Genomic DNA, 15420 nt, shown 5'->3' on the forward strand with positions numbered 1-15420 from the left:
GGGCGGAAGTGACCCGTCGGCCGACTGACCCGTCTATCATGGCGGCCGCGGCCACCTCTCCCGCGCTGAAGCGGCTGGATCTGCGCGACCCCGCGGCGCTCTTCGAGACACATGGAGCGGAGGAGATCCGCGGGCTGGAGCGCCAGGTTCGGGCCGAGATCGAGCACAAGAAAGAGGAGCTGCGGCAAATGGTGGGAGAGCGGTACCGCGACCTGATCGAGGCGGCCGACACCATCGGCCAGATGCGCCGCTGCGCCGAGGGACTGGTGGACGCCGTGAAGGCCACCGACCAGTACTGCGCCCGTCTCCGCGAAGCCGGCTCGGCCGCCCCCCTGCCGCCGCGGGACCCGCAGGTCAGCCCCGCACCCTCGGTCCCGCCCCCCGCGGACCCGCCCCCTGCCCTCGGGCGGCCACGGGCCAGTCCCCACCCCCCCGCGCGAGCCTCACCTGCCGAGGGAAGAGCCTGCAGCCGCATTTCTGGACTCCCTTCCTGGTGGGGGGAACACGGCTGTCCTGCCTGCGCTGGTTGCTGATCCGTCATTCCGCTCAGGAACCTTCCCTGACTTCCGGGCCCAGATTCTCTCACCTCCCTCGTGGGTTCGCTGGGCTCTCCCTTCCAGCTTTAGATGAAACGCCAGGGTCTCTCGCTCGACAGTTCAGCTCATCCCTGTATAATGTTTCCTGACGTTATTCTTAGAACACATCTCTCCCTTACGTTGGTCCCTTCCCCTTATGTCGTTCCTCATCCCGGTCTTGAGCCCACCGCATTCCCAAGAATAAGTTCCATGATCCCAAACACCTATTCTACCCTTTGTTGGAGTTGGTGCAAGACAGTACCAGCCATCAGGCTCTCATCTTTCAGTAGTGGAACATTTTCATTTTAGGGAGCTGAGGTTATTCTAATCAAGTTACCCTAAGTGTTTTCCCCCCAAAATGCTAATGATTAGGCCTGATGTGGAAGGATTCAGCCCTAAATTCATCCTAATATCGGAGCAGCATTTTGTGTTCCTAAAGAATGTTGACTTAGGATGACAAAGTGAAGGGGTAGGGAGGGTCAGAAGAGTAAACATGGAATTTGTTCTTAACAACGTGGGGAGAAGGAACCTTAGAGCGACATGTTAGAACAAGTTGCAAAACTACAATTTAGCTCCAGTTTGGAACTTTTTAATACACCCTGTTTGAAAAATCCAAGTCAGTAGCCAGGGCTCACGCAACGGAACCATAGAAGATTAGAAATATTTTGCTAATTTTTGAAATGAGAAACCTCATCCCTCTCCTCTGTTCATTTATATATGCCTCCTTTTAGTGGCCAGCCTTTCCTATAACGGAGTTATGCTTCAGTTTATTAAAAGGTAACTTGTACCGTGCCTGACCTTAGAAATATATTTTTTATAGTTATTATTTCTGATTTATTCTCAGACTCACAAATATTTGCGTGCCCTCTGTGTTGAAGGCACAAAGAAACAGAATCCTGCCCCCACCCCGCCATTCCTGCTCTGATGGAGCTTCCAATCTAGTCAAGGAATTAAGTCCATGGAAAGTTGATGAGAAAAATGTAAATACTTCAGAGTAGCAATAGAAAACATTTTAGGATAATGTGTGATTGATTGCAAAATAATTACTAACATTTCCCATAATATTTCCGAAGGAAGTCACTTCAGGGTTGAGTCTTTCTCAGTAAGGAGGGGCCGTTGTGATGGATGAGATTTGGAATATGGATCTGGAGTATGAAAAGACAATTAAAAATCGGTAATCAATTTGATTAAAGCAGGGGTTCTCAACCTTGGTGCTGCTGACATTTCGGGCTGGATCATTCTTTGTTTTAGAGACTGTCCTGTGCATTGTGGGATATTTATAAGCATCCCTGGCCTTGACCCACTGGACACCAGTAGCACCCCACTTCTCCTTTCTGAAAATCGAAAATGTTTCCAGATATTTCCTGAGAGGATGAAATCACTCCCCTCCCCGCCACAGTAGAACCAACGGATTGAAGGGTCCCTGGAAGAAGGTACTTGGAAGGACAGGAAATCTTTGACAACCAGGCCAAGTTACTAAACAGCGAGGAGCCTTTTAGAAGGCTCTCCCTTTGAAGGAGATTAATCTGAAGGCAAAGGTAAAGGATAGATCGGAGGCGGCAGAGAATGAATGCAGCATGAGCGAAATGTTTTTGGATTAATGAGTGGGAGACGATAAGGACCTGCATTAGAATCCTGGAACCTAGTAGTGGAGACCTCAGCGGAACCACCGGAAGGACATGAATCTCCTGGGAACGTGGGAGCAGAGTGGTGGTATGCTGAGATATGTTTGGAGGTCAGATGACTGAGATTTTGGGGAGGGCAGTGAATTTCGCCTTGGACATACTGATTACGGAATGGCAGTGACACTTAGCAGGCAGGCAGCAGAAGAGGCGTCCCTGGGACGCAGGAGAGTGGTGAGGGCTGAAAAAGACGCGATAGTGGTGATCTGCTTAGAGGTGATGCTTCAGGGCAGAGAGTCCTGGAGTAGGATCGTGGACTGAGGTGGGCAGAGGCGTGAGGACTGCGCCACGTGGAGGGGCAGTAAAGAACAGCCAGCAGAGGGGCGCCTGGGTGGCTCAGTCGGTTGGGTGGCTGACTGCGGCTCAGGTCATGATCTCATGGTCTGTGAGTTCGAGCCCCTCATCGAGCTCTGTGCTGACAGCTCAGAGCCTGGAGCCTGCTTCCGATCCTGTGCCTCCCTCTCTCTCTGCCCCTTCCCTGCTTGGTCTCTGTCTTTCCCTCTCTCAAAAATAATAATCATTAGGGGGTGCCTGGGTGGCGCAGTCGGTTAAGCGTCCGACTTCAGCCAGGTCACGATCTCGCGGTCCGTGAGTTCGAGCCCCGCGTCGGGCTCTGGGCTGATGGCTCAGAGCCTGGAGCCTGTTTCCGATTCTGTGTCTCCCTCTCTCTCTGCCCCTCCCCCGTTCATGCTCTGTCTCTCTCTGTCCCCAAAATAAATAAACTTTAAAAAAAAAAAAAAAATAATAATAATCATTAAAAAAAAAATTAAAAAAAAAAAAGAACAGCTGGCAAATAAGTCTATTGAGCACTCAGAGAAGCGGGAGCAAATGGGGGAAGGCGGAACATCAGAAAAGGGAAGAAGAAAGCCCACTCGAATGGTGGTCCGCAGGGCTCTGTGCCGTGGAGACCTCTCGAGGCTCGCTGATCACTAGACTGCGAGAGGAGGACCAGATCAAGTCCACCTCTCCAGGAGACCGCGCAAAGGTGCCCCCAACCGGGAGGAAAAGCCAGTGCGGCTGGACAGGACTCCTGTCTCTGCTGATTCTCTGCCCCAGACTCTGATGCCTCGCCGAGCGGCATCAGCCTTAACAAAAGCTTGTGCCCTACGATACCCCGGCGCTTCCCCCCAAGCCTGCCAAACGCTGACCCTGCATCTGTTTGTTCTTCTGACGTGGTTTCCGTGCCTTTCCCTGCAGCCCCAGCAGCCATCCCAGGAGAAGTTCTACAGCATGGCTGCCCAGATCAAGCTACTCTTGGAAATTCCTGAGAAGATCTGGAGCTCCATGGAGGCCTCTCAGTACCTCCATGCCACACAGCTGTACCTGCTCTGCTGCCACCTCCACAGCCTGCTCCAGCTGGATTCTTCTGGCTCCCGATACAGCCCCGTCCTCTTGCGATTCCCGATACTCATCCGGCAGGTCGCAGCGGCCAGCCACTTCCGGTAAGTGGACCCGGCGTGGCGACCGGCTCCGGGCACGGCTACGCGCCACCGCTACCGGGTCGTGGAATAGGTCTTCTCTCCTGATGTACCAAGGTTCTTCTTCCCAAGATGGAAAAAATTCCCCGTTGACCTCTGTCATCGTCTTTCTAGGTCAACTATTCTGCACGAAAGCAAGCTGCTGCTCAAATGCCAAGCCGTGTCTGACCAGGCTGTAGCCGAGGCCCTGTGCTCGATAATGCTCTTAGAAGAGAGTTCTCCTCGCCAGGCCCTAGCAGACTTCCTGTTGGCCAGAAAGGCAGCTATTCAGAAACTCCTCAACCAGCCGCACCACAGTAGGTTTGGCTTCTTTCCAAAACGTGGTCCTTAAACAACGGAGTGGAGACGCATGAGCTCAGGGAGACCGAAGCATCTGGGGCGTTCCCTGTTTCCCATTTGACCACAGAAACTTGTTTACAGGAGGGTGGTTTCTTCTCGTAGGTACTGGCATCAAGACTCAGGTCTGCTCGTTAGTGGAGCTGCTGGCCACCACTTTGAACCAGGCTCATGCTCTTTTCTACACTTTACCAGAAGGCCAGCTGCCAGATCCGTCCCTGCCATGCGGCTTGCTCTTCTCAACTCTAGAGACCATCACGGGCCAGCATCCGACCGGTGAGCTCTTGGCCAGCCTTTCTCATTTTCTGGTCATTCACCTGTTGTCTACTGAGCGTCTACCGTCTGCCTGCTGCGGTGCTGAGCGCTGGGGATACGGCAGCGCATGGGACCAGTGCGGACCCCACCTTCGTGGAGGTCACAGTCTAGCGGTAGAGGCAGATACCGAACTCACAAATACACACACATCTGTTGGATATCCACATTGGCCACTGTCATAAAGGCCAAGCGCAAGTTGACTTGGGAGGGACTTCACCAACGATGCTTTCCTTGGAGAATGGTATTTAAACTAAAATCTGAAAGTTCAGTAAGAGTTAGTCAAATGAGGGAGGCCAGGAAGAGAGTTCCAGGCAAAGGGGATGGGATGTGCAAAGGTCCTGAGGCAAGGAAGATGTTAGGATATTTGAGGGACTAAACGCAAGCAGGTGAGGCTAAGGGTTTGGGGTAGGGTCAAGAGCAGCATGGGAAGAGATGTGGCCAGTCTGTCAGATGTGACCAGATAACGCAGAGCTGCGTGGACCAGGCTAGGGAGTTTGGACCTTATCCAGAGAACAGTGGCGAGCCTTCTAAGATCTTCCAGGCTTGTACATCCTTCTGTTATATGTCCCCATACGTCCTGTGCTTTTATTTGATCGCATTTATCCTAATTGGAATTAAACTCATTTGGCTTTTATGTGGCAGTGGCTCTTCATGGGGTCTGGAGTGGATGTGGAGAGCTCACTTGGGAGGCTGTCATCATGACCTAAGTGGCAGACGATGGGGGCTAGTTGGACAACTTGGACGTCTGTTTAGCAGGGGATTTGGTAGATTGGCTGTGGAGGGTGTGGGAAGGAGGTGTCCGAGTCTATTAGAAAAGGAGCTGGTCTGAAAGGGCTGATGATGAGCTCACTCTTGAAAATACTGCTTTGGAGACCGTCGAGCCCTTGGAATGGGAGTGTGCACTGGGCAGGCGGCTACAGGTCCAGAACAGAGCAGTAAAAGGTCTGGCTGGAGACACACATCTGTGCCTGTGGCTGAGGCCTTGGGGATAGGTGACATCATCACAGGAAGAGGATGACAGAGGACTGTGCCTCAGGGGACTCCAGAACTCACAGGCAGAGGAGACACGGCCAAAGGTAGGAGGGAAACAAGTAGAAAGTGGGGACAGCCATCTGGTCATTTTCAGAGAAACGCGTATTACGTAGTCTCTTCCAGCTAGGGCGCCACTTCCTTATGCCTTGGCTTCCCTCTAGGTGCTTCCATTTCATCCTTTGCCCTCCCATGAAAGGTGCCTATGGGCTGATTTGTCAAGGCTTTGGAGAACAAGTACGAGGGACCTCAGAAGGACCCCTGTGTTTCCAGCTCCGGAGGGTGTTTGCCTCCCAGAGTTGCCCCGCGGATGCTGGTGTCCTTCTTGAAAGGTCACCTCTAAGGAGCTACAAGCCACTCATCAGGATGAGTGGTGTTCAGTTCTTAGCTCTTCCAGGTTGGTCGGAAGATGGTGAGGAAAGGGAAATGATCGCCTTTTATTTTGTGACAACGTAAGTTCTGCCTCTAGGACGTGGAGGGCACTCCAGTACTGCTCCTTCCCCCTGCCTCACCCCGCACCTTTCCTCCCTGCCTCTCCCCTTCTCAACCAATATGGTGCCCATATTGGCGGGAAGCTGCCAGCTCCCTGAGGAACGTCTATTCTGTACTTCCCTTTCCCCCCTGTTTCAGGGGTGCGGCCTGACCTGGCCAGAGGAAGGCGAGATGATTTTTGGAAGTTCCTTCTGGGTCCAGGTTGTAATATGCCTTCCAAAGGATGGCCCCGATTACCTGTCACTTGGCCTTCTCTTAGGGAAGGGCGCCGGTGTTCTGCAAGAGGAGGTGAAACTGTGCAGCTGGTCCAGACACCTGCCGGCATCCGTCGTCCAGTTCCAGCCGGCTCTCCGAACCTTGGCACAGCCCATCAGCCAGGAGTACCTGAAAGACACGCTGCGGAAATGGATCCACATGTAAGTAGCCAGGACTTTCCCGAGGCTGGCAGGACCCACTCACGTAGCCACAAGAGGGGCCGGTGAGGCCACGGAGGAATGAGGGGAAAGCCGGATCTTCTAGGTGATGCTCTGCGTGCCGCCCGCTGGGTCATGCCAGTCACTCACTCTGCCACCTGTCACTGCCCTCGGGGGGTTCGGGGGGATGGTCAGCCCCCGCTGTAGGAGAACCAAGAAGGAATTCACCTTCCAAAATATTACCTACAGGATTGCAAGAGTTCTGCCACTCCTAAGCTTTTACTTAGTGCCGCGGTTTTTGAAGCCATTCTAGTGGCCCGTAGACCTCCTTCCAGGTAGATACCTCGGGGAGGCAAGGGTGGGCCCCATCCCCCAGTCTAGCCAGAAACGCTGTCTTTAGTGCATATTGATAAATACTCTGAGATACATATACGTTTATATATTGGGACCCAAGTAAGAGGTTTTCCCTTGGAGTCCTGCTCTTTTTCTTAAGAAAGGTGTGAAAACCACGAATCTAATAAAGCCCAAGAAAAATGACTTTGTTGCAGGTGTAATGAAGACATTAAAAATGGGATCACCAACCTGCTTTTTTACGTGAAGAGCATAAGAGGGCTCGCAGGGATCCGGGATGCCATGTGGGAATTACTTACCAACGAGTCCACCAACCACAGCTGGGACGTGATATGTCAGCGGCTTCTGGAGAAGCCACTCCTGTTCTGGGAGGATTTGATGCGGCAGCTGTTCCTTGACCGGTTACAGGTGAGATCACTCGGTCCGGTTGTCTTCCGGCCCGTCCTAGTGTGATCTTTTGACTGTCACTTCTGTCACTCCCTGAGTCTGTCCTCTGTCTGCTGACTCAGGGGTGGCTCTTCTGGGTAACGAACCATAGAAATAAGCAGAGATCTAGACTGCGGTACAGAAAGAGACGCGGTCGCTGTGGGGGGGGGTCGGGAATGTGTCCGGGGCCGTCAGCAACGACCCCGTTCTCTGCCGACACCACGTGAGCTCTCTGAGCGTGCCGGAGGACGTGCGGAGCGCGAGGACGGCGTGCCAGCTGGTGCCGTGGCTTCGAGATGTCCTGACGGGTCACGACTGGAACGCTCGCTCCTCTCGCTCTCTTTCAGACCCTGACAAGAGAAGGCTTTGACTCCATCTCTACCGGCTGCAAGGAGCTCCTCATTTCCGCCCTGCAGGAGCTCGAGAGCAGCACCAGCAGCTCCACTCCGAGTAAGCACATCCACTTGGAGCACAACATGTCTCTCTTCCTCTGGTCCGAGAGTCCCCAGGACCTGCCTCCCGATGCTGCCTGGGTCAGCGTGGCGCACCGGGGGCCGCGCGCCGGCAGCGGGCTCTCCATGAAGGCGCAGGCGGTTAGCCCCTGCGTCCAGGACTTCTGCTCTGCCCTGGATGCTAAACTGCAGGTTCAGCTGGACGACCTCCTGGCCTACCTTCCCTCTGCGGACTCGTCACCGCCCAAGGACGTCTCCCCCATGCAAGCCAAGAGCTGTGCCTTTGACAGGTACGCGGATGCCGGCACCGTGCTGGAGCTGCTGCAGGCGCAGTCCGTGGCGTGCATCGAGCGCATCACGGCCTGCATCCGGGCAGAGCTGCACGGCACGGAGCAGGTGGTGCAGGGGCAGCGGGATGCCCTCGACAGTGTCCAGCTGCACGCGGTCCTTTTCATGGCCAGACTCTGCCAGTCGCTGGGAGAGCTGTGTCCCCATCTGAAGCAGTGCGTCTTGGGAAAGTCCAGGAACTCTGAGAAACCAGCAAGGGACCCTAAGGCTCTGAAAAAGCAGGGAAAGGGGACCACTCGGGAAGTACTTCCTTCGCAGGCCAAGTGGCAGGAAGTCAAGGAGCTCCTCCTGCGGCAGAGCGTGATGGGTTACCGCGTGTGGAGCTCGGCGGTTGTGAAGGTGAGTGACTGACCCGTCGGCGGGTTCTTCCCGTGCTCAGCGGCGACCCCCCGTTTGCCTCCCTTCTGTCACGTTCCAGGCTGGCCAGCCTCAGCGAGGGCTTTCCGCAGTAAGGGAATAATGATTCTTATTTCACGCAGTTACTTTTACTTCTCTGCGATAGTGAGATGGCTCTCGGGTACACATTTCTCCGTTCACATTTTTAGCCTAGGTTTTAGAGACAGAAACACCGGCTTTTTCTCCTGCCCCCTGATAAGAATAAAAGAAAGACCTCTCGGGGCAAGGGTCTGTATTTCCTGCTCTTCAACCTGAGTATCATGTTCTCTGGGGTCCCCACTGGCATCTTAAGGGGTGGCCGCTGACATCTGTAGGGTAGTTACAACAAAACTCCCATTACTGCCGCACGGAATCAGCCCAAGAGTGACGTTTCCACTCAGGAGGGCACACATGATCTAAGCAGCAGAAGCTGGTCTCAAGATTACCCTGGTGGCTTGAAACGCTCTATGGAGGAGCTAAGGGGCCTATTGGACATTTGCCTTTCATTACCAGGTTTTGGCTCACGGATTCACCCGGTCGTTACTTCTAGACGATGCCGGCTCCATCCTGGCCACAGCCACCAGCTGGGATGAACTAGAAATCCAGGAGGAAGCGGAGTCTGGCAGCTGCATCATGTCCACAATCCGACTCCCTACACAGGTTAGCGGGTGCCCCCATCGGAGCACCTGTGGCCTGGACAGGGCCAAACAGCCCACTCTGCGGAGAGGGAAAAGACAAGAAAATCAGTCGGCACACGGCTTCTGAGGAAGAGCCGGAAGTGGTATTTATAACTTCCGTCATGGGGGTAGAGTGGACCGAGGGCCGAGGAGTCAGTCAGTTAACGATCCTTTCCTTGTGTGTCCCGGGCTCTGCTCATTAGACGGCTGTTTACCCTAAAGTGAAAACAGCGTAAAGCACAGTGCCACCTGCCGGGCCAAGCCCCCGGCCACCGTGGGGATGGCAGCGATTGTCACTTGTATCTGTTGCCGGGCCTGCTGTGAGGGGCTGACTGGAGGGTCAGGGTCCCGGCACATGAGCCTAGTGGGGATAAACGGAGCCACTTGTACCAACTGGCGCAACTTGGTGACTCGACGTCCCTTTGTTCTTTTAGCCATCCTGGTATGTCCAGTCCTTCCTGTTTAGCCTCTGCCAGGAAATTAACCGGGTTGGAGGCCACGCTTTGCCAAAAGTGACCCTGCAGGAGATGCTGAAAAGCTGTATGGTCCAGGTGGTGGCTGCCTATGAGAAACTTTCAGAAGAAAAACAGGTGAAGGTTGGTGTTTGAATTTTTTCCCCGCTAAAAACAGAAATAAACACCTTAGCTTTTTCTGGGGCTTGGGCAGTTCCCATCAAGGATTCCAAGAGTTTACACTCAGCACAGGCTGTCTAATCAGTAGCGGCTTCCCGCGCCGAGTTCATCACACCCCTTCTCAAGGATCAAGCAGGTGTTCACTAGAAGGCAGTTCAGTGGGAAAGAAAAAAGGCCCGGTTTCCGACCCCAGCACTGCCAAGTACATGCTGCGGCTTTGGGCAAATTGTGACACTTTCTCCGTTTCTCCGGAGTCAGGTGCGGTCACTCAGAGAGCTGCTTGGGAGGGGTGGAGGGGGACCGTGCCCAGCGCAGCATGTGGCACACAGAGGTACCGGCTTCCGGGAGCTCCTGTGTCCCAGCCCTCCACCCACCCTCCCCTTCTCTGGAGCGCTCTGCCCTTGGTTGATGTCCCGGTTTCATTAGTGACATTTTAAAGACAGGACCACCGGGGCGCCTGGGTGGCTCAGTCAGTTAAGCATCTGACTTCAGCTCAGGTCATGATCTCACTGGGTTCGTGAGTTCGCGCCCCACATCGGGCTCTGTGCTGACAACTTGGAGCCTGAAGCCTGCTTCTGCGTCTCCCTCTCTCTCTGAGCCTCCCCTGCTCACACTCTGTCTCTCTCTCTCTCTCAAAAATAAATAAAGATTAAAAAAAATTTTTTTTAAAGACAGGACCACCTCCTGATTTGGGGAAGAATTCAGCGAAGTCTTCTCCTGAGCTGCCTCAGAATGCCTCTCCTTCACACAAGGAGCTTTTTCCCCTTTTAAAGGGCAGTCTACAGCCCCCGAGGCCTTTAAGGTTTTTAGTTTGGTTTGAGACAAACTTTCGAACATAACCTGTTCTTTTTGTTGGTGTTGTGAGACTGAACTGCCCTCATGAATATAAAAGCGGCTGCTTCTGGAATAAGCTGTAACTCAAAGCATGAAGCTGTTTATTTGGCTCATATCACAAGTCTCCCTTAACAGGTGGGGGTGGGATATTCACTTACAGAAAGAAGGTGCGTTCCCCATGACCCAGAATCGGGCCCTGCAGCTGCTTTATGATCTGCGCTATCTCAGCATCATTCTGACAGCCAGGGGTGACGAGGTGAAGAGTGGCCGCAGCAAGCAGGACTCCAGGTAGGCTCCTGCCACGGGCTCTCCCAAGTGCACACAGCCCGTTCCAGAAAGCCCCCAAGAGGCAGCCTCTTGTCGTGCATTGGTTGTATTTGTTTTAAACAGGAAGTGCTCATATTACCAGCTAGATAAAGAATAGCCACCTGCTGGGTAAATGCCATGGTCTAGTGTGGTAGGTGGAATCTCATTCCTCTCTCCTCTGAGTCAGCCAACCAGCTCTTGGGCAGAATTTGAGCCTGTGACGCTGACCCTAACCATGTGAGGAAGGAATGGACTTCAGACATGTCAGCAGGTGGAAGCTCTGGGGATCACTTCAAGTACCACGGGCAGTGACAGGTGGTCCCGAGCCAGCAGTTACGACTACGTCCAAATACGGGGTCTCTTTAGCATCGAATCGCCCTAAGGGGGGTTTCTGAGCTAGAAAACTGGGTAAAGGATATCAGAATCCTTTTTTCAGAATTGAGAAAGTGGCCGACTCCCTGGAAACACTCATTGACCCGTTTGACCTGGATGTCTTCACACCACACCTCAACAGCAACCTCACGCGGCTGGCGCAGCGAACCTCTGTAAGTCATGTGAGAAATGTGCTCGGTGTGAAAGCGCGCGGGCTCAGGTTACCACGCAAACCTGCCTCTGCACTTAATACCCTGGAGGTGGTGCTGGGAGGGGGGCGGGACCCAAACCGCACAGTTTAGTTATAAGGGCCGAAAGAGGATTAGATAAAACCACTGCTGAGGCAACCACGGTCTGACCCCTGGAGGCGCAGATAAGGATTATTAAGGTTTTATGAAGGTCAAGGCCTCAGGAAGAGAATGAAGTAAAAGAGCCCTGTGACTCTAAGGTTCTGACCCGTGGGCAGTGAAAAAGGTAATTTTGAAGCATTAACACTCAAAAGAACGTTCCCCAAAAGGCTGGACGGAAACAAAGTAGAGCTTGATTACTAGCCAGGGGTTTTTCTCTTTTCAACTGGACAGTAAAAAGCCCGGCGTGTTACTGCGCTCCATTTCTCGTCTGTCAGGTTCTGTTTGGATTGGTCACTGGTACAGAGAATCAGTTCACGCCCAGGAGCAACACGTTCAACTCCCAAGAACCCCATAACATACTGCCTCTGGCATCGAGTCAGATCAGGTAATGGTTCTAAAGATGTTTTAGCCGGGCCCCGAAGCTTCCTGTTCATGCCCCTGAAATTCCTTCACCTTGTCTTGGAGGTTCGGACTTCTTCCACTGAGCATGACAAGTACCCGAAAGGCCAAATCAACCAGCAGAAGCATCGAAACAAAAACCCAGGTTAGTGCACAGAGTGAGGGGTCCACCCCTGTTGATCCTGTCCCCACCTCCCACCAAACCACCCAATTAGCTCCCCCTTAAATAACCGATAAAGAACCGAATGACAAAATGCACTAATGCTGCTTTTAATGGCGGCGCAATAGAGAAGTACAAGGTTTCACTAGCTCGAGCTGATAGAAGTTTTAAAAGATGCCCATTTACACTGTCAAGTAGCCTCATAATAGGAACGTTCTCTCAGACTGCCAAGGCTGTAAAACAGAGGCAGGACAGGACGGAGATTATTTCTTGTAGGGTGAGAGAGTTAACTCTACCCAGCGTGATGACTGTACTTGTTTGGGGGAAAAAACCATTCTGTTCTGGTGGTGGTTTCCTCTTCCATTTCTTTCAGTTGGGTGGGAAATTAAAGGGAATTTGCTCTGAGTTTGACATTTTCTTGTTAATGCGCGTTTTGTTTCAGTTGACTGCCATCCATTAAGCCCGCAAGAGTCCTCCTGGGTATTTCTGAGTTGTGTTGTGTACACGCGTTTGAGCCCAAACAGCTTGTCTTCTTTCAGCATTTAGTTGTGTTTGCTTTCTTGTGAGACAAAATATTAGCAACGTATCCTTTCCATCTTCCCCGCCATCAAACCCATTAAGACCCAGATTCTCATCAAACATCTGGTTGTCAAATGTGGGAGATGGTAGTGAAGAGAACGAGTTCCTGCACAGACCATCCCCTCCATGAGCATGGGCCTGTGCCAGAACTTCCCCCCCGAACTCGGAATGTCTCTTCAAGTAACTGACCGTAAGTCCTGTCCGTAGGAGAGGAACCGACCAGGGAAAGGAGGTACATATGTTTACCCTTTTCCCAGGAGAGTTCTCACCTGGAAGCGTTAGTTGTGTCACATAATAGAATCGCATTTTGTCCCCGACGGCCTTTGCCAATCTTGACAAAGAGCAAAGGCCCCTTCCTAGAGCTCTCCGTGCTTCTCAGATCTGCTCGTGTGTGCTGTGTGGACTCCGAGTGCAGTGGCGGGGGGTGAACAGGCAGGAGGGTCTGGGTAGACTCTAAGGCACTTTCCTCTACATGCGTGGCAGGTTGGCCCCCCGGCACTCTCCCGAGCAGGTGACCCGACGCACCCTGGCTCCTTGTTCAGACAGCTGGTCAGTGAGGAAGAAGACGCGTCTACGCCTTCGTTATTCAAGCTAGGTTGGCTCTCTAGTATGACTAAATAACATGGGAACATAGCCATCCCTCTCTAAATAAATACTACATCGCTTCTTCTAACGGTGCCTCTGCTCATTTATTTCTAAGCCACACCAGTCTTTCCAGTTTCAGCGGTGGAATGTGGCCCCCGAATTACTGTTGGGGGTTTGCTTTAAGCATAAAGTGAATCCTTGTCCGACAGTTTCATGATACTTGTGACTTCAGACAGCAGTTCAGAGAGCCTACACTTGGTCAGCGTTCAGCAGCGCCTGAATTCTTGACCCCCAAGGCGGACTCCCAGTGAGATCACAGAAGCTGCTGGCAGAACAAGTCTGTGAGTAAGACAAAGGTCATTCGTTATGTACTTCTCGACTGTCAGATCTGTGCAGTGTTTTCTACTAAGTCTGAGATGTAGGCTTTGGAGGAGTAACGGTAGCAGAAGTTATCTGGGTATACAAGTCTGAAAGAGATTCTCTCTGGAAATACAAATATATAACAAAGAGAGAAGATGGTTATTAGCAAGGGTGCTTCCCTTCCGCGGTCTAACTTGGATCTGATTGTTCTCCTGTTAGAAAGGACAGCGTACTTTCAACAGGATGTCTACATACTAAGAGGTAGTATGGCAGTTAATTTCAGTGCAAGACTGAATCAAGCTTTCTAAATTTTGGAAAAAAAAACTTAGGTTTTTTTCATGGAAACTAGATACTCTTTGCTGATTTATTGAATTTAAAAAATTGAAGATCCCGCATTGTTAAAAGGCCTTTTTACATGAAGTAGAATTTCTAATTGACAGATTTGGAAACCAATCTGAACTGGACAAACTATGGATTCAACACGCAGATGAGATTTCCTCATACCGTTACCTCGACATGGATGTGATACCCACCCTCAAAAGAATCCTATAAAAAATTGCTTCGAAGCCCCTTTGAAATTGCAATAGTGCAGCAAAACCACAAGTAAACAACTGCCTGTTAACCTGCTCTTTCAAATATAGACTGAAAAGCCAACAGGCATATTTTTGTGCAATTTTTTAAAACATCGTAAGTTGAAATATCAAATCTGCACAGCGCTGTCCCTTCACAGAAGGCAAGAAACCGCCGGCACATCATGTCGGAGGCCGTCCCCGGTGCTGTAGGCTGTGGAAGTGGGCCTCCTTCAGGGTCTGGTTGATGCGGAAGTAAGGGCCTTGGCACAGTGCAGACTGCTCAGGAACAGGCTGAGGGGTGTTAGGGCCGGACCCGGCGCCCATGTGGTTCAAGCTGCTCTCCGGCCCGCTTGCCCTGTCCGGGCTGTTGATGCTGCTGCTGCTGCTGCCGCCGCTATCGCTGCTCGAAGACTGGGAGGAAAGAGAAACGGGAGCTCCGTTAGGCTGTTTTGTTTCTTCGGAACTTCACCGTGGTTTCATTCCCAACACCCTATTTGAGAGTATTCTTGCCATCTGCTTTGAGGAGCGCCAGCATCAAAACAGACCGCGGGCTTTAGAGCTTCACAAAGCACAGTCACCTAGGAGACTTTGTTCTATCCTCACGACCACCACGGGAGGCTGAGTGGGGCCAAGATCCCCATCACATTCCCAGAAGCGGCAGGGTCCAGGATTCAAGTGCAGGCCTCTGACCGCAAACCCTCTCCACTACACCCGAGTGCCTTTACACATCTTCTCTACCTGTGAATTTTATCGTTCATTCCGATAATGTCCAATCATCAAACAAGGAAGTGTTCAGCTTCCAAGGCAAAGTATCAATCACGGGTACAGGGGACAGACGTCATTAACAAATAAAATGGCTTCTGGGCACGAGTCTCAAAAAATCTGGGACAATTTCGTGGTTATCATCTCATGGACACAAAATGGTGTCCCCTGGATGCAGAACACACATCCTGAAAGATTACAACATACTTCTTCTAAGTTACAGTAGCATTTCTGCAGCTCCAGATGTGTGTGGGCAAACGTGCACAAGCATGCACAAGCGTGCCTGATTTTTAAGGTAGCGAACATGACTTGATGTCTTACTTGTCTTGAAGAAGCTAGTCAGAGATCCCTAAGAGCTAGGGTTCTCAAAAGGGAAGTCAATGGGAAGAATCCATTTCAGAATTCTGATAATTGACAATTTAAATACTGCATTTCAAATAAATGACTAGCAGTACCCTTCTTCCATTCACAACTCAATACGATACTGTACTGAAAAGAATCGATGCAGGAGAAAGACAGAGTTCTAATAATGATCTAGTGTATGCTTTTTCTTAACTTAG

The 15420-nt window shown here is 51.8% G+C and overlaps 2 protein-coding genes across 8 annotated transcripts in view; one reads left to right on the forward strand and one right to left on the reverse strand.

The window, feature by feature from the left end:
* On the forward strand, positions 1-13254 carry COG1 (component of oligomeric golgi complex 1). Of its 4 annotated transcripts, none has more exons than XR_007146733.1 (14): positions 2-353; positions 3455-3699; positions 3850-4031; positions 4177-4347; positions 6167-6323; positions 6869-7079; positions 7445-8236; positions 8786-8932; positions 9384-9545; positions 10576-10703; positions 11144-11266; positions 11719-11828; positions 11909-11987; positions 13065-13254. XR_007146733.1 is itself a non-coding variant. In XM_047832131.1 (14 exons), the coding sequence occupies exons 1-14, from the start codon at positions 39-41 to the stop codon at positions 13200-13202; spliced, it is 2946 nt and encodes a 981-aa protein (XP_047688087.1). In that variant the 5' UTR covers positions 2-38; the 3' UTR covers positions 13203-13254. The 4 variants fall into 4 exon arrangements, 3 of the variants coding, with proteins under 3 accessions (XP_047688089.1, XP_047688087.1, XP_047688088.1); XM_047832131.1 differs by having other exon boundaries at positions 11158-11266; XM_047832132.1 differs by having other exon boundaries at positions 9384-9539; positions 11158-11266.
* FAM104A (family with sequence similarity 104 member A) overlaps positions 12097-15420 on the reverse strand; it is a 17445-nt gene continuing 14121 nt past the window's right edge. For all 4 annotated transcript variants that reach the window (XM_047832149.1, XM_047832148.1, XM_047832150.1 and 1 more), the window contains one exon: positions 12097-14509. In XM_047832149.1, the coding sequence (XP_047688105.1) occupies positions 14279-14509 (231 nt within the window). In that variant the 3' untranslated portion in view covers positions 12097-14278. The remainder of the gene's footprint in view (positions 14510-15420) is intronic.

This window comes from Prionailurus viverrinus, chromosome E1 (assembly GCF_022837055.1).
Source record: "Prionailurus viverrinus isolate Anna chromosome E1, UM_Priviv_1.0, whole genome shotgun sequence".
Lineage (NCBI taxonomy): Eukaryota > Metazoa > Chordata > Mammalia > Carnivora > Felidae > Prionailurus > Prionailurus viverrinus.